The sequence below is a fragment of the Mesocricetus auratus genome, unplaced genomic scaffold (assembly GCF_017639785.1).
Source record: "Mesocricetus auratus isolate SY011 unplaced genomic scaffold, BCM_Maur_2.0 Super-Scaffold_4256, whole genome shotgun sequence".
NCBI lineage: Eukaryota > Metazoa > Chordata > Mammalia > Rodentia > Cricetidae > Mesocricetus > Mesocricetus auratus.
Window position 1 is genome coordinate 91,267,472 of NW_024429182.1, and position 19,030 is coordinate 91,286,501.

Sequence of the window (19,030 nt, forward strand, 5' to 3'; positions counted from 1 at the left end):
TCAATGAACTCAATTCTCAAAAAAAAAAAAAGGACACAGGCTAACAGAATGAATATGAAAGCAGGATCCATCCTTCTGCTGCATACAGGAAACACACCTCAGCCTCAAAGACAGGCATTTCCTCAAACCAAACTTTCCAATCAAATGAATCTAAGAAGCAAGCTGGTGTAGCTATCCTATATCTAACAAAATAGTCTTCAAACTAGAAGTATTCAAAAGGATGAAGAAGAATATTTCATATTCATCACAGGGAAAATCCATCAAGATAAAGTCTCAATCCTAAAAATTTATGGCCAAATACAAAGGCACCCACATTTGTAAAAGAAACATTACTAAAACTTAAATTGCACATCAAACCCCACACACTAATAGTGGAAGACTTCAACAGCCCACTCTCACTAATGGACAGATCTGTCAAACAGAAAATTAACAGAGAAATAAGGGCAAATACAAAAAAATAAGGGAAATAACAGATGTTATGACCCAAACGGACTTAACTAACATTTACAGAATATTCCACTCAAACACAAAAGAATATACCTTCTTCTCGGCATCTCTAAATTGACCGCATACTTAGTCACAAAGCAAACCTCAACATATAACAAAAAATTGGAATAAACCTTGTATCTTATTGGAACACCATGACTTAAAGTTAGAATTCAACAACACAAATTCCAGAAAGCCTGAAAAGTCATGAAAACTGAATAATTCTCAACTGAATCACCACTGAATCAAGGAAGAAATAAAGAGAAAGAAATTAGAGACTTACTATAGTTCAATGAAAATGAATGCACAACATACCCTAAATTACGGGACACTTTGAAAGTAGTGCTAAGAGGAAAGTTCATAGTACTAAGTGTCTACATGAAGAAGTTCGAAAATCCCACATTAACAAATGAATGGAATACCTGAAAGTTCTAGAACAAAAAGAAGCAAACTCATCCAGGAAGAGTAGACTCCAAGAAATTGAGGGCTGAAATCAATAAAATAGAAACAATGAGAACAATACAAGGAATCACTGAAACAAAGAGTTGGTTCTCCTAGAAAATCAACAAGATAGACAAGCCCACATCCTAACTAACCAAAAGGCAGAGAGAGAATATCCAAATTAATAAAATCAGAAATGAAAAAGGGAGACATAACAACAGACACTGAGGAAATCCAGAGAACCATTAGGTCATACTTCAAAAACCTGTACTCTACAAAACTGGAAAATTTGAAAGAAATGGACAATTTTCTGGAAAGGCACCACATACCAAAATTAAATCAAGACCAGATAACAATTTAAATATACCTATAACCCTTAAGGAAATAGAAGCACTCATTCAAATTCTCCCAAACAAAAAGGGGCCATGAGTAGATTGGTTTACTTCTATCAGTATTTCAACAAAGAGCTAGTTCCAATACTCCTCAAATTGTCCCACACAAAGATGCAACAAAGAAAGAGACCTACAGACCAATATCCCTCACGAACACTGATGCAAATATACTCAATAAAACACTGGCAAACTGAATCCAAGAACCCATCAAAAAATCATCCACCATGACCAAGGAGGCTTCATCCCAGAGACGCAGGGATGGTTCAACACATGGAAATCTGTCAATGTAATCCACCATATAAACAAACTGAAAGAAAAACCATACGATCATCTCATTAGATATTGAAAAAGCCTTGGACAAAATCCAACACCCCTTCATGATAAAGGTCTTGGAGATATCATGGATACAAGGAGCATATTTAAACATAATAAAAGCAATTTACAGCAAGCCAGATAGGCAACATAAAATTAAACGGAGAGAAACTCAAAGCAATTCCTCTAAAATCAGGAACAGACAAGGTTGTCCACTCTCTCCATATCTACACAATATAGTACTCAAAGTTCTAGCTAGAGCAATAAGGCCACAAAAAGAGATCAGGGGGATACAAATTGAAAGGAAGAAGTCAAAGTATCGCTATTTGCAGATGACATGATAGCGTACACAAGCAATCCCAAAATTCTACCAGAAAACTCCTACACTGATAAATACCTTTAGCAAAGTGGCTGGTTATAAAACTAACCTTAAAAAAGTTATCCTTTTTATATACAAATGATAAAAGAGCTAAGAAAGAAATCAGGGAAACAACATCCTTCAAGATAGCTACAAACAATATAAAATATCTTGGGTAAACTCAAACCAAGCAAGGGAAAGACTTATATGACAAGAACTGCAAGTGTTTGAATAAAGAAATTGGAGAAGATATCAGAAGAGGAAAGATCCCCCAATCTCATGGATTGGTAGGATTAACATGATAAAAACAGCAATCTTACCAAAAGCAATCTAGGGATTCAATGCAATCCCCATCAATATCCCAACACAATTCTTCACAGACCTTGAAAGAACATTACTCAACTTCATATAAAAAAAAAACAAAAACCCAGAATAGTTAAAACAATCTTGTACAATAAAGGAACTTCCGGAGGCATCACCATCCCTGACTTCAAACTCTACTGTAGCTATAGATCTACAGTAATAAAAACAGCTTGGTTCTGGCATAAAACAGATACATGGACCACTGGAATCAAATCAAAAACTCTGACATTAATCCACACACCTATGAACACCTGATTTTTGACAAAGAAGCAAAAAATGTATAATAGAAAAAGGAAAGCATCTTTAACAAATGGTTCTGGCATAACTGGATGTCAACATGTAGAAGATTACAAACAGATCTATTATCATGCACAAAACTAAGGTTCAAGTGAATCAAGGACCTCAACATAAATCCAATCACATTGGGAAGTAGCCTTGAACACATTGACACAGGAGACCACTTCCCTAATATAACACCAGTAGCACAGACACTGAAAGCAACAATCAATAAATGGGATCTCCTGAAACTGAAAAGCAACTGTAAGGCAAAGGGCATGGCAAATACGGCAAAACAATAGCCTACAGGATGGGAAAAGACCTTCACCAACCCCACATCTGACAGAAGGCTGATCTCCAAAATATACAAAGAACTCAAGAAACTAGACATCAAAACACAAAAGAATACAATTAAAAATGGGGTACAGTGCTAAACAGGGAATTCTCATCAGAAGAATTTCAAAAGGCTGAGAGAATTTAAGGATTTGTTGTTCAACATTTTTAATCATCAAGGAAATACTAATCAAAACAACTCTGAGAGACACCTGTTAGAATGACTAAGATCAAAAATACTGAGGACAGCTAATGTTGGGGAGGATGTGGAGAAAGGGAAACAGTCTTCCATTGCTAGTGGGAGTGCAAACTTGTACAGGCATTTTGGAAATCAATGTGTTGGTTTCTCAGAAAACTGGGAATCAATCTACCTCAAGACCCAGTTATACTACTCATGGACATCTACCAAAAGGATACTCAATCATACCACAAGACACTTATTCAACAATATTCATAGCAGCATTATTCATAACAGACAGAACCTGGAAACAACCTAGATGCCCCTCAACAGAAGAATGGATAAAAGAAAATGTGGTACAATTACACAATGGAGTGTCACTCAGCTGTTAAAAAACAACAACAACAACAACAAAAAACCCACAATGATATCATGAAATTTGCAGGCAAATGAATAGAACTAGAAAAAGAAAAACTTGAGTGAGGTAAACCAGATCCAGAAAGACAAACACAGTATGTACTCAGTCATAAGTAGATATTAGATGTAAAGGGATGGAGAACTTTGGTTGGAATGTAAAATAAAATAAAGAAATAAACGTTTAAAAAGCTAGAAAAGCATGGGAGATCTTTCCATTTTCTGAGGGCTTCTTTAATTTCTTTCTTTAAAGATTCAAAGTTCTTGCGATACAGGTCTTTCACTTGTTTGGTTAGCGTTACCCCAAGGTATTTTATGTTGTTTGTGGCAATTGTAAAGGGTGATGCTTCTCTGATTTATTTTTCAGCCCTTTTATCATTTGTATATAGTAGGGCTACTGATTTTCTTGAGTTGATCTTGTAGCCTGCCACTTTGCTGAAGGTGTTAATCAGCTGTAAGAGTTCCCTGGTAGAGTTCTTTGGGTCATTGTTGTAAACTATCATATCATCTGCAAACAGTGAAAGTTTGACCTCTTCCTTCCCAATTTGTATCCCCTTGATCCCCTTCAAGCTCTATTATAGAGCTATAGTCCTGAAAACAGCTTGGTATTGGCACAGAAATAGACAGGTAGATCAATGGAATCAAATTGAAAACCCGGATATTAACCCACACACGTACGAACATCTGATCTTTGACAAAGAAACTAAAAATATACAATGGAATAAAGAAAGCATCTTCAACAAATGGTGCTGGCATAACTGGAGGCTGGCATGTAGAAAAATGTGGATCGATCCATGTTTATCGCCATGCACAAAACTTAAGTCCAAATGGATCAAAGACCTCAACATAAATCCAGCCACACTGAACCTCTTAGAAGAGAAAGTGGGTGGTACCCTTGAACGAATTGGTACAGGAGACAGCTTCCTGAACATAACACCACTAGCACAGACAGTGAGATCAACAATTAATAAATGGGACCTCCTGAAACTGAGAAGCTTCTGTAAGGCAAAGGACACAGTCAGCAAGACAAAAAGGCAGCCCACAGAATGGGAAAAAATATTCACTAATCCCACACCTGACAGAGGGTTGATCTCCAAAATTTACAAAGAACTCAAGAAGCAAGTCTCCAAAACAGCAAAGGACCCAATTAAAAAGTGGGCTGCAAAACTAAACAGCGAGTTTTCAATAGAGGAGTCTATAATGGCTGAGAGGCACTTGAGAAAGTGCTCAACATCCTCAGCCATCCGGGAAATGCAAATCAAAACAACTCTGTGATACCATCTCACTCCTGTAAGAATGGCTAAAATCAAAAACACCAATGACAATTTATGCTGGAGAGGATGTGGTAAAAAGGGGGACACTCCTCCATTGCTGGTGGGAGTGCCAACTGGTTCAGCGACTTTGAAAATCAGTATGGAGATTCCTCAGAAAAATGGGAATAAACCTACCACAAGACCCAGCAACTCCACTCTTAGGCATAAATCCAAAAGATGCCCATTCATACAACAAAGATGTCTGTTCCACTATGTTCATAGCAGCATTATTTGTAATAGCCAGAACTTGGAAGCAACCTAGATGTCCCTCAACCGAAGAGTGGATAGAGAAAATGTGGTACATTTACACAATGGAGTACTATTCAGCAGAAAAAAAAATAATGGAATCCTGAGATTCACAGGCAAATGGATGACACTAGAAGAAACCATCCTGAGTGAGGTAACCCAGTCACAAAAAGAGAAGCATGGCATGTACTCTCTCATATATGGATTTTAGACATAGATCTGGGGAGTGCCAGCCTACAATCCCATGGCCAGAGAGTCTGGGAAACAGAAACTTCATTTAGTGGCTGATCGAAGAAGAGGCAAACTCCCTCGGTTAAGTACTGAGCTGAACTCAAGAAAGTCAGTAACAGAGAGGGAGGACTGATGACCAAAGGGATTAAGACTGGGCTGGTTTAACCCCCAGAAACAGCTGACCTGACAAAGGTTAACTCTTGAATCCCAGGCATCAGCCTGGGAATCCAGCATGGGACTGATCAAGACCCCCTGAATGTGAGTGTCAGTGAGGAGGCCTAGGTAATCTATTGAGCCTTGGGCAGCAGATCAATACCCATCCCGAGTATACACACGGACTTTGGACTCCCATCCAACAATGTGAGGTGCACTCTCACCCTGAACTCTTGGGGAAGGGTCTAGGCCCTGCCCTATATGAAATGACAGACTATGGACAACCCCATGGAGGGCCTCACCCTCCCTGGGGAAATGAGGGGATAATGGGGGGGGTTTGGAGGGAGGGCACGGGAGGAGGGGAGGGAAAGGGAGAGGGCCCTGGAACTGACTTGTGAAGCAACCTTGTTTCTTATCTAAATTTAAACTGAAAAAAAAAACCTAGAAAATTATTTACCTTTAGATAAAATCCCCAAACTACAATAATTGCTTATGTGTTGTGTTAGAAAGAATGTGTCTTTCTCAGGCTACATATTGAAGTGAGAGATAGTGGCTCATGCTTGTAATTCTAGCACTTAGGAGGCAGAGATGGAATGTTTACCACTGAGTTCAAAGCCAGCCTCAAAATCCAAACCAAACTAAAATATCTTTCTCCATATTACATGAAACTTTCTACCATCAGCCTACCATTTTATAAAGACACAGATTTGTACTGGTTCAGATAAAATTATCTCACTGTGAGAATAGAGGTTTTACACTTGTAAAGACTACCAGGACTGGGGTATGTATGCCGGCAAGGGATTGTGTTAGCTGTGACTGGTGCCTCTCTCAGGACAGAGATTATGCTGTTTGCTATTCCACATGAGTTATCAACAAGTGAGAGGTTTCTTTCTAAAATTAATTATTTGTGTGTATGTGTGAGTGTGTGTGTGTATGTATGTGTGTACATGTGTATAAGGGTGTCCACAAAAGCCAAAAGAGGAAGGTGTCACATCCTCTGAGCTAGAATTACAGGTTGCTGTGAACTACCCAATATGGATGCTGGACCCAAATTGCAGTCCTCTAAAAGAGCAGCAAGTGCTCTCAAGTGCTGACCTATCTCACTAGGCCCAAGAGGCTTCACTTCTGAAATAAATACTGTCGACAAAAAATTAAAGATGAGCTACCATAAACTAGCGATAAATTAACAAAGGTTAGATACTGATATTAGCAAATTAGACTTTGTTTAATGGAATGTAGTCTTCACCTCTAAGCTTTGTGCCAGAAGTTTCTCTAGTGTTCCCTTTAAATCCTGTCTCATCTGAATTGGTCCTCATAAGGAGAAAGAAGTAATCATTACACATATGGCTGGTTATTTATTTAACTGCTTTTTATGTGGCACTTGGGAGTGAACTTAGGGCCTCCTACCTGTTTCATAAATGTTCCATTAACTTAATTCTAAGATCCCAGTTTTCCTTTCCTTTTTCCTTTCAGATAAGCTCTCAAAAGTCTCTCTGGCTGTCCTTAAACTCACTCTGTAGTTCACATAGGCCTTGAACATGTGATCCTTCTGCCTCAGCATCTAGGGGCCAAAAGCTAACATTACAGTTCTATACCAAAAGGCCTAGAATAAGGCTGTACCAAAGGTTACTTTTTCTTGTTTTTAACTCAGAGTGAAATCTATATAGCCAGTCAATAACCTGAATTAAGACAGTGTCTCTAGTGGAGTGAGAAGGACAGCTGAGTTGTCTCTGAGGGACTAGTGACTATTAGGAGAGGCGGAGCACATATTTGCATTTCTTTCCTACCTTGAGACTACCACATGAAATAATCGTGTGAAATGGGATTTACAGACCCAAAACATGTTTGAAATCATTCTCCTTTTTATAGCTCAGATGTTTTCATGGTGAATATCCTGACTCATCCTAAAATAGCCCCCTGATCACTAATCACTGCTACAGCAACCCAAGGTTGCTGTCACAGAACTGTCACTTGTACCTGTCTCACTTAAAACAGTCCACAGCAAGCAAGCAAATCCCAGGTACAAAACTTCCCAAACATGCAAAGACTGTGCGGTCTGAAGGCAGCTGCTGCAGATTATAATTTCTCCCAGAGAAATCTAGTGTTAAAGGTATTTTTTATTCCCAATGATTTAGGAGAGGTCAGAAAGGCAGGAGCTGCTTTTAAGCGACCAAAGTGGCTGTCCATTAGTGCAGTCAGGCTACTCCCTCAACCAGAAGTTGAGCCACTGTGGAGCTAGACAGAGCTTTAAGCTTGCTCCACTGGCCTTTGTGTGCAAGAGGGACTAGCACAGGGTAACAAGCATCCCACCCTAGGCAGAAAACAGAAGAGATGAGGGTACCAGTTCCATCTCTTTGCTCTTCATCTTTCTTTTCAAGTTAGATCCAGAGGTCCATTCTTTACTCATTTTATACCTTTATTTTTAAGGACTACTTAGTAGGACTAACAAGTGATAATAGTTAGCAGTTCTGTTATGAAATAATATTGCACCCTTGACAGCCACTGAGTGTGGCCTTGTGATGTGGTTCAGTGGGTGGAGTGCGGGCCTAACATACTTGTTGTGTGAGCACTGGGTTCAGTCCTCAGCACAACCTATATATATCTGGGGATGCTGGTACGTGCCTGTCATCCTAACACTCAGGAGGTAGATGTTAGGAAGCTCACTAATTCAAGATCATTCTTGACCACATGGCAAGTTGGAGGCCAGTGTGAGATACATCAGACACCTTCTCAAAGTCAGTCACTGAGTGCTTCTACTCATGACTTGAGTTGATTGAACCAGCACCGGGCCCAGTCACTATGCCACACCCTTCCTGGGTTTCTGCTAAGCAGACTCTGCGCATAGGAGGTTACTTCATGTTTTTATAGTTCTGGCTGCAGATTCATCACAGAAAAATTATGTCTACACTCCTGTCTATAAAACTAACCTGTGGAGCAGATTTCAGTTTAAATTTAGCAGTGGAACATTGTCTGCTGAACATATACATTCCCTTAGACATGAAGTCTGGAGATAATAGCATTACATGTTCGGCTCTTCCTAACTACAAGGGATTGCCAGTGGGTAAAGGGAGTGGGTTGGAGAGGACATCATGGGGACATTTGTACTTCAAGGGCAGAAGCAGAATCTTATTCCCTGAGAATGTGCAGGATATCTCTTATCAAAATCCTAAAACAAATTCTAACAGTAAAGTGCTTGCCTTGAGCATACAAAAATCTGAGTTGAGGGGGATGGAGCTATGGCTCAGTGGTTAAGAGCATTGGTTGCTCTTGCAGAGGACCTGGGTTTGATTCCCAGCACCCATGTTGCAGGGGATCTAACACCCTTTTCTGACCTCTTCAGGTATCACGCATGTACTTGGTACACACACACACACACACACACACACACACACACACACACACACTTTCTCTTCCTCTAAATATTCTTCTAAAAAATCAGTCACAAATATGAATGTATTTCACAACAAATGTTTTACATGCTAGTTCATGCCTACTAAAATTTCTCTCTAGAATTACTATTGGGCAAACAGTTGAATCTCACTGTAGACTAGTGGATTAAATCTGTGTCTGGGTCTCTGTATTGCATATATGTCTCTGTTTCTCTGTGTTCACATTTATCTATGTTTGTGTGTCTGTGTGAGCATATGTGTTTGTGTTTGTGTATAAATCTGTGTCTCTGTATCTGTGTGGAACACACATAGAATCGAGAGGTTCAAAAGGGCCAGAAAACCAGTATAACTCACAACTTCCCTGCATACCTGCTAGCACTCTGTGGGCTGAGAAATCAGAGCAGAGAGACTGCCCTGGGGATATGAAGGAGAAGATGAGGTAAAGGAAATAGAAAATCAATATTCCATAGCTCTCATGGGCTACAGAGGGAGGCAGGAAGAAAAGGCGCGTCTGAAACAATAGGAAATACAGAGGTCAGTGTTCTGACCTGCACGACCCACGTGTTCTGAATGATCTCCAGTGAAGTATACAAGAGGCTCCCCAGGGAGAGGCTAGAATTCTAGTGTCTCTGCATGACACTGTAACATTTAGTGACTCTAGAAGGAGGACTTTGTCTGAAACACAGTCTTCTACCTTCTGAGTAGGTCTGAGGAGTCCTGTACTCAGGGTTTAATGTACATAATGAATAAAGAAGCAAAGCAGGGGTGAAGACATGGCTCAGAAGTTAAAAGCTTGCTGTTCTTGAAGAAGATCTAGTACAGTTCCTAAATTCCATGTTTTGACTCACAACCTCTTATGGTGACTGTGGGTACCAAAGACATGTGTAGTGAACATGCATACATAGGCAAACGCTCTCGTACTTGTAAAATAAAAATAACCTTAAAAATGAAACACACACACACACACACACACACCCCACATGTACAATCATAAGGAGGAAAGGTAAGTTCCAAGGAAAATGAGTCCAGGAGTTGAGAGGCAGCCTCCTTTGTGAACAAGCAATGCCGGGTTGCAGCTCTCAGCTTTCTCCAGCTCCGATTCTCTCAGCATCAGGAGATGCCGTTTCTTTTCATGGAGGAGGCAAGGAAATGAACTGAAAGACTGTCCTTGGCCATCCAGGATCTTAGCAGAACCTGGAAGAAGTCTGGATTCAAAGATACTTAACAGAGTATGTACAGCAGTTTTCCTGTCATATACTAGCAAACAAATTTCCATGTCTGAAGGAGTTTGCGCCTTGGGCTGAGCCCCAGCCACAGGGCGGGAGGGGTAAGAAGCCCCAGGACAAAAGGGCTTTCTTCTTTCCCTTTCCTTTAAAGTAAACTAACCCATTCTAGCTGTAATACCAGTCCCTGAAGTATCAGCCCCAATGCCAACCATTTTCATCAGATCTTAAGGAAGGAGTAAGGGCTTTACTGCAATTAACAGACAAGAGTGTGGACAGACAGACAGCAGATGGAAAGGTGCAGAGAAACAAAACAGTCTTGTCCAGGTCCCGAAGGTGTCAAGTGACCCAGCAGGTGAAGACATTTCTACAGGAGTGCAGAAGTACAACAGGTAAGGATAAGAACTGACCACAGGTTAGAGAGTCTGGGAACAGACAAAGAATAAAAAAGCCCTGGCCCAGCAAACTTTTGTTAGAAATAAAAGTTGAGTTGGCTTTGCACCAGCTGTATTCTCTTCCAAAATGATGCTGGAGACTTCAGTAGGAAAGCAACTGAATTTTCAACATGGACCCAGCTCTCTCCATGCCTAGGGTTCATAGATCCCACAGCTCTTATGCATTCCTACCAAATTAACCTCTAATGACTTGGTGCTCTTGTTTTGAGCCTTTGAGGAGAGAGTTATGTTTTCTTTGCCTGTTAACTATTGGTACCCGCTACAATTTTCCACAAAACAGATGCTTAATGTGCATGTTTATGTACAATAAATGCATTGCTGCCATGGATAAAACAGCTTCTCATAATTAAATACTAGTAGGAAAATATGCATTTAAATATAGTTTGGGCTTCATGGGAATTCAGAGAGGTCTAGGCAACTTCCTTTTCAAAATCATCCATTTATGAAAATCTGAAGAAGAATAATGCAAAATCTTTTTGTCCTCAATACCAAAATAGGACTGAATAGAAACATGCCACTTGAAGCTGAGCATACAATGCAGTGATAGAGTATACTAGAGATTCTGGGTTCAATTCTAGCCATGAAAATAGGAATGTCACATAAGAGTTGTGACAACATTAAGTTCAGTACTCTTTACTGGGATTGTAGCCAATGAAGGGATCCGAATGTGAAGACTGATAGTTATCTTCATCTTCAATCTCTGTCAGTTAATTTCCATGACTCAGTGAATTATTTACTTTAAGGTCAAAGGTCTACAAGTGTGAAGCCTGAGATGAATGACTTTCCACCATTAATGGCCCTGTGCAGTCTATACTTCTGACCTTCTGCCATCCTTGTCAGAAAAAATGGAACCTTCTACTGGCCAATGTATTTTGTCAGCCATTCATAGAAGAAAGTCTGCTGTTCCCAAAGCTGTACCAGGGACTAGACACAGGAAAAGAAACAAAATAGATATGGTTTTTGAGTTCTCACAGCAGTCTAGTGAAAAGTACTTGGAAACAGAGCCAAATGTCATGAAGGAGTGAACACAAAACATGCAGAGTGGGAGGCAACCGAGGACAGAACATATGCTCAGGTGGGGAGACTGAGCCTCCTGAGCAGGGACGTCCAAGCGAGGACATTACCACTGTAAAAGAGGGAAGATAAGGGTAAAAGGAAAAGCATCTGTGGGCTGAGGGAACAGCATGTGTCAAGGACTCTAGGCAAGAACAGGCTCAGACACAGCAAGGAGCAGGGAAGGGTAGCTGAGAGCATTGAGCTTTCTATCAGGTCCAGGTGAACAGAAACTCTAGAGCAGGGCAACATGGTGGCCCTGGCAGGAGGATGCAGGACCTTCACAGATCTTATAAGGAGTTTGTTGTCACCTGTTAAGTTGTTATAAAAGCAAAGGGTTAGGCAAGAAAATTGAGGCTAAAAAAAAAAAAAGCCTGGGAGCTCTTGAACCCCAGACTGATGGCTGAGAGACCAACAGGGGACTGATCTAGACTCCACAAATGCAGTGTCAGTGAGGAGGCCTCAGAAATCTCTGGGGACTTGGGTAGTAGATCAGTGTTTATCATGGCGTACAAATGAACTTTGGGAATCCATTCCACATGGAGGGATGCTCTCTCAGCCTGGCCACATGGGGAAGGGCCTAGGTCCTGCCATGAATGAAATGACAGACTACGGAGATCCCTCCAGGAGGGCCTCACCCTCCCTGGGGAATGATGTGGGGATTGGGCTGGGGGCTGGGGTGGGTTGGTGGAGGGACAAGGGAAGAGGGGTGGGAGAGGGAGCTGGGATTGACACGTGAAGCACGCATGTTTCTAATTTAAATAAAAACATATATTGAGGGAAAAAAGCCTGGACTTCCATCATGGGACAGGATGTAGGAAACTGAGTAGATGGCATTTGGGGTTCCCTCTACTTTGGGGACCCAGGAAGTTTCATATATTCAAGCTTTCTTAGAAAGCTCTGATATTGAACAATTCTGAGGAAAGTAAGATGTTCACATTCCCAAAATATTAGGTCAATACTTCAAGGAAGGTCTCACCCAGATGAAAAAAGTTAACAGGAATTTTGGGTTATTGTAGCAGTAACTGAAATAACCAGACACAGAATTTTTACATGCTTGGCCTTGGGGGAACAGCAGAAACTTATGCTGACAAGAAGCATTCTTTTGCTATGCTTTGGGTTTGTTTGGTGTGTGTGTGTGTGTGTGTGTGTATGTGTGATTTCTAGAGACAGGGTTTCACTGTGTTGTGTACCCCTGGCTGTCCTGGATCTCACTGTAGATCAGGCTGGCCTCGAACTCATAGAGACCTACCTGCCTCTGCCTTTCAAGTACTGGGATTAAAAGGACGTACCATCACTGCCCAGCTGACATCCTTAGAAGATAAAGCATAGCTCATTTTTAGGCAATGATGTGAGCCCAACATTCCCAGGGGGAAGAGGCCAGGTAAAGAGGTGATTTCCTATGTAAATGTTGCAACAGAAGCTATGACAACCATAGTAACAAGGAGCGTACCCTGAATACTTGTGTGCATTGAACCTAGAAGCTGCCCTAGAAACCATGGGACAAGAGATAACAGTGACTGGATGGAAACAGCAAGACAGTGGAAAAGAAAGACATATGGGGGATGAAGGCAGAAGGAGTAAAAACAGGAAGGGAAGAAGGTTCTGGACCATTTAGCAGAACCTGCCTTTATCCTTATAACCATGGCACTTAAAGAGAATGTTACAAATGGCTTAGAAAGCTGTGAATGTAGTTCAGTGAAAAGCTCCTACATTTGGTTCTTAGAACCATAAGAAAATACCAATCTTCTGAATTAAGGAAGGAAATTTAATTTATGTTTCCATTTTGCCAGTAAAAGTGTGTGTATGTGAGTGAGTGTGTGTGTGTGTGTGTGATGTATTGTAGAGTACTTCCTTCAAGCATATACAGACATCTTCAGCAGAGCAGATATGACTACTAGCAAAAGGCCACTGAAATCCAGCTTGTTAACTACTGGGGTTCCCTCATAGAAGAATACAAAGAGGGTCACTGGACCCTTACCTGAGATTCCTGCCCCTCCTCCACAACTTCTACCATTTGTATGTAGTTCTAACCTAATTTCAAGCGGCCTCATGATCCTAGGAATTATTAGAGAATTTAGCCTGTGGCAGGTTAACTGAGGTGGTGGGCAGCTCCTACTATTTAGTTATAGTTATGGGAAGTCATTGGCTATGCTAAAGTGAGACTTTCTGCTGGTGTGGCTGCTTTGCAGTCATCCACGCTCCTGTAAGTAACCCAATACACTCATTGGTTCCTTAGGTTAGACACTTATGGGATTATACTTGGTTTGTTGGTGGTGTTGTATGAAGAAAGAGTTGATTTACAAGTCCCCAAGGAAAGCCCCCACAGCAAGCATACCCATACCCAGACAAACACACACTGCCTCCTGTGTGTGTGTGTATGTGTGTGTGGGGGGGGTGTGGGTATGGGTATGGGTGTGTATGCTACATTCTAAAAAAAAACAATTACTAATAAATCTGAGGATGAGTGTAAGGTATACTGCTATTAGACAAAGACTCATTTCCAGGAAGAACAAAAGGAAGTAGGTCAGTAGTACTTTAGGTATGAATGTTTTAAAAAGCATAACAATGCAAATTGTTAATACTGGGTCAAATGCAGTGGAAAAGCATTCAGATTGCTAATGGCAGTTCTGCTGTTACTGAACCCAATTTTCAGTGTTTGAAAGATAATTTAATTGCATATCTTCAAATTTAAAATAATCTGACTATAAAATGCATTTCACAGGGATTAGTCCTTCATTGTTCTTTAATTTCTTCTACTGAGTTTCCATAAATCCATTGTGATGCTCACAATTGGTTTTCTCTTTTAAACACATTTCTTTATACAGTATATCTAAACATTTTCATGATAAACACTGATAATTACAGAGATATCATTGATATCAGTTTGTTAATTATAGGACTGGATGCACAGATCAAATTTATAGGGAACATTTTTATCACTCTGTATCAACTGAAAGAGTAGTGACCCACAAGAAAAGCTCCAGATCTTGGGGACACTAAAAAGATCTTAATGTGTGAACTCCATGGTGATATCAACTCTAGTTATCTAAAGAGAAATCCTTGTGATAAAGTCTGAGGATTTCTTGTAACTCAAAAGGCAAAAAACAACTTCTTTAAGGAGGACTATTTTAAGTTTTGTTTTTTGATACAGAACTAGAAGTAATGCTAAAATAAGTTTCTGGAAAAAATTCAAACCATAAACTGTCATATTCTATCACACTTAATGTGAATGAGTGCAGTCTCTAGGATAAACTTCATTATCATTCCTGTTTCTAGAGAACAGAAAGAGCTTTTGTAAAACATCCCAAACTATGTTCATATTTTCAAAATAATAATTGAATATGTTATTCCTCTGGCTATTACTCAAGCAAATATTTAAATTTTAAAAACAGGCTGATTGCCATGTCTTCTTTCCTAAAATCTCTTATAACCAGTGATCAGAATTGGTTTCCTCTGCACAACCTAAGCATTTTGGAAGAGGTGTGCCTCAACCTCAGCATCTTGGAAGAGTTACAGTTCAGTGATAATTGTGTGAAAATAGCAATGAGGAAGACAAGATGACAGTATCACCAGTGCAAATCTGTGCAAGTATGTGCTACTATTCTAACCTCAAAGTCACTCCTAAGTTAGGGCTTCTACTATCCTTCTGTTACAGAAGCCAAAATGACACATATGGAGGTTATATATTTTGTTCAATGCCACATATGCTACGCATGAAAATAAAGCAGTTCTTTACATCCCAGATTTTTAATCAGTATACCCTTATTTATCCACTGCTTAAGAACACGCAGCATGCGGTGGTGGCACATGCCTTTAATCCCAGCACTTGGGAGGCAGAGGCAGGCAGATCTCTGAGAGTTCGAGGCCAGTCTGGTCTTCAAAGAGAGTTCCAGGACAGTCTCCAAACCTACAGAGAAACCCTGTCTCAAAAAACAAAAACAAAACAAAAAGGAACACACAACATTCAGACAATAGAAATCCCACTCCTAGTAATCTGCAATTGTTACAAAACCTGTGGGGTGGACAAAGACTTATATCATGGCAGCTGAAGTAAGCCTATTTACAAATGCAAGGATAGGTCAGAATCATAATGAGTCAACTTTATGGTTGCAGGAAGATGCTATAAGAAAAGTACTTAACAGCTCAGATTTTAAAATCCAGAACCTGAGTTGGGTGCATAGTAATGTACATCCTCCTTACTAAAAAATTAAAATAATAGTTCACATGTCAGAACTGTAAACTATACAAAAATAAAAAAATATGATGTGGGAGCAACGTTAATCATTACTTTTATGGATTTTATAGAAACTAAGCAGAGCTCTGGAATTAAGTCCAGCAAAGAGCCAGAGTTTTACCATTTTCATGTTTGTGAGTCTGAGTGGACATCCAGATGATTACCTGATCCTCAGCTAGTCAGTACCATGACTGGCAAGAAAGGGGGATAGGGTGGTCCTTGCCTTGCATTCATAAAAGAGGTGGCATTACTGACCGAGCTGATGGCGTTGGCTCTGTGACTTGTCGCTGCACACGGATGGCATGGGCACAGTTCTCTTGGCCACCTGGCTGGGTGGAAAGGGGAATGTCGGGGGAAGTGTGGCTGATCTTCATGGAGGAGTCAGGGCAGGGTGTGAGTGGGTCTAGGAAGTCCTCGCTGTTCTCCTGCTCATTGGTCTCTGTGTCTGTGCAGTTAAGAGGCTCTTGGTTGTCTTTGCTACCAGAGAACAGGCCTCGCTCCCGCCATGGAACCCAGCACAGTTTCCAAGACACGAAGAGAGAGACACCAAAGAGGGCAAGACCACAGGCAGTAACCACAAGGGTTAGCAGGCTCACAGAGATATCTGCAAAGAAGAAAAAGAAAGTCAATCAGTGCAATTATATCTTTTATGACCACCCACTGTGCAATCCAGACAGAAAGACCATCTCAGGCCAACTCTGAAGGCCAGGCTGGGAGATGCTGCAGTGTTACCTGACAATGAGGATTCAGATACAAACCAGAGGTTCCAAGAGCAAAAGGAAAAAGAAGATAACACTGCATGCAAATTTTGTTAACAAAACACGATGTATTAAAGGAGACACTTAGAGCTCCTGCAAGTTGTATGAGACTATCATATACGTATCATTAAAGTTTTCTGAGCATGGAACTTTTAACTGTCTTTCAAATTTACTCTGTCATTTCAAAGAGTCATACAATTTAGTAACTAAACCACATTGTTCTTTCTATTAAATTCTTAAGGATCTAAACTCACATGATTAGTGCATTTTGTAGCATAAAGTATATCTACCACTTGTGTCTTCAGAACCCAAACTGTCACAGTTTGAGTTTCCCCAGTAATAAACCCTGAGGCATCTATTCATGAGCAAGAGGTTTTCTTAGAAGGGGTAAAAACCAAAGATAGGCAAAGTTGGGATGTAGTATATTGTGTATCATCAAGCCACTTATCAGACTGGGAGCTACAGTTTAAGCTGCTGGAGGAGTTCCATGCACCTCAGAGCTATCCCACCCAAGAAGTGGAGGTCCTGGGTTCTAACCACTCCTTTCCATCACTGACTTGACAGAAGTTCTAAAGAACATTTCATATCAGCACTTCAGCATACAGCCTAGGAGGAATATGAGCTTCAATGTCCAGAGGAAAATCCCACACTGAAGTCAAAGCTGAAGCCACAGAGGAGGTCTGCAGGCATGCTCAAAGGGGCAAGGACAAGAGGATACAGTTGACAATGATGGTGACATGACAGCCCCATGGCTACACAATATTCTACAGCTATACCCATACCTTTCAAGGCAGACTCTAGTCTCTCCTGGGTTCCTATCTCAAGGTAGGGTCAGAGAGACTGAAGCAGGAATCTGATCTCATCTTTGACACTAGTACTTTAAAGGATGCTTCTATATATCCTAGGCCCCCAAAATTCTCCCCAGGTTTTGCCTCTACCAGTCATTTTTTAAACCTGTACTGCTCCCCCTAGATCACTCTGAATATCTATTATGTGACAGATAGTAGCTAAGTTTTGGAGACATAGTATGATGGCAGACTTCAGACCATCATAGGCTCATATTTTGGAGATATTAAAAAATATAATGCCCATAAGTGTTCTGCGATTTCTGACAAGTCATATTCCTGTGAAATCATGTAGGACCTACACTACTTACCCACTGAATAAAACTGACCAACTACTAGTCATGCTTTTCACTGTGACATTGGTGGTTCTTCTGAAATGATATTCATTTTGTTATGAAAATTGAAAGGAGCCAGCTGCCAGGCTGCTGATGGAACAAATGGATACCCCCACGTCTCCCAATCAATCTTTGTTGTGGCATACAAATATTACATCTCTGCTTGTAACACTGGGATTCCTGTTTCAGTTCATCAACTGAGCTCAAATATCTCACTGAAACAAGATATGCAATTTCCTACAAGGGACAGCATCACCATTGAGTAAGTAATAAGAAGGAATTTCTGGAATTGTAGAAAAATCCAATCAGTACCAAGCACTAAAGACTAACCAGTGAAGGGACACTAACCAAACCAAAATGGAAAAATCCCAGACACAGGGCTGGGGATGTAGCTTAGATGGAAGAATGATTGCCTAGCATGCACATGGTCCAGAGCTAGCTCCCCAGTGCTCCCAGAACTGGGGGGGGTAGAGGCAGGAGGATTAGAAGTACAATATCATCCCTGGAATAATAGTGAATTCAAGGATGGTTTGGAATGCCCAACACTCCCCCCTCTCTCTCTCTCTCACACACACACACACACACACACACACACACACACACACACACACACACACACACAAATTCCCGGGTAGAGAGTGGGGCAATGTAAAGGCATTATTCATGTTGCTTCATAGATCCCCAACATGGTAGGGCCAGTGAAGATCCACTTGGCTGTGACATCTCACATAGTGAAGTGAAGTCTTTCTTGATGCAGTCTTCTACAACAGCCAGCTGGGGTCACATTAATGGGCATAGCAAACATCAATCCCCAGCCCCGATAGTAGAATCTGAGCACAGACCAGGATACACATTGTACTGGAATTCCTTGACACATTCTATATTCTGTATACAGGCAAAACTCCTTCATTAACCTTGACAAACACCGCAAGGAGAGTAGCTGCAAAGTCTGAAGGAGGGGGATGGTAGGAGATAATGGGGTTAGGAATGTGAGGTGGTCACTGTGAATTATTTACTGAGTACTCTCCCATGTCATAATACTCTCCTGCATGGAGTCAGTTTAAATCAGAATTCTAAGTGTTGGTCTGTGATATTGACTTGTTCTGCCAATGGAAGATGACCGAACACAGATCATCAACCTCAGACCAGAGGTACTTTTGAGCCCTGACCTAGTGTGTAAGAGTAAGAGCCCTCTACACAGGGTTAATCTTCAAGTCTTTGCACCCTGAAAATTATTTA

The 19,030-nt window shown here is 40.7% G+C and overlaps 1 protein-coding gene across 3 annotated transcripts in view; it reads right to left on the reverse strand.

Moving 5' to 3' along the window:
* The window catches only part of Syt9 (synaptotagmin 9), a 180,314-nt gene that overhangs the window by 111,660 nt on the left and 49,624 nt on the right, over window positions 1-19,030 (reverse strand). For all 3 annotated transcript variants that reach the window (XR_005881292.1, XM_005075725.4, XM_021230469.2), the window contains exon 2: window positions 16,109-16,457. Coding sequence is in view for 2 of the 3 variants with exons in the window: in XM_005075725.4 (XP_005075782.1) it covers window positions 16,109-16,457 (349 nt within the window). In the remaining variant the exon portion in view is untranslated. The remainder of the gene's footprint in view (window positions 1-16,108; window positions 16,458-19,030) is intronic.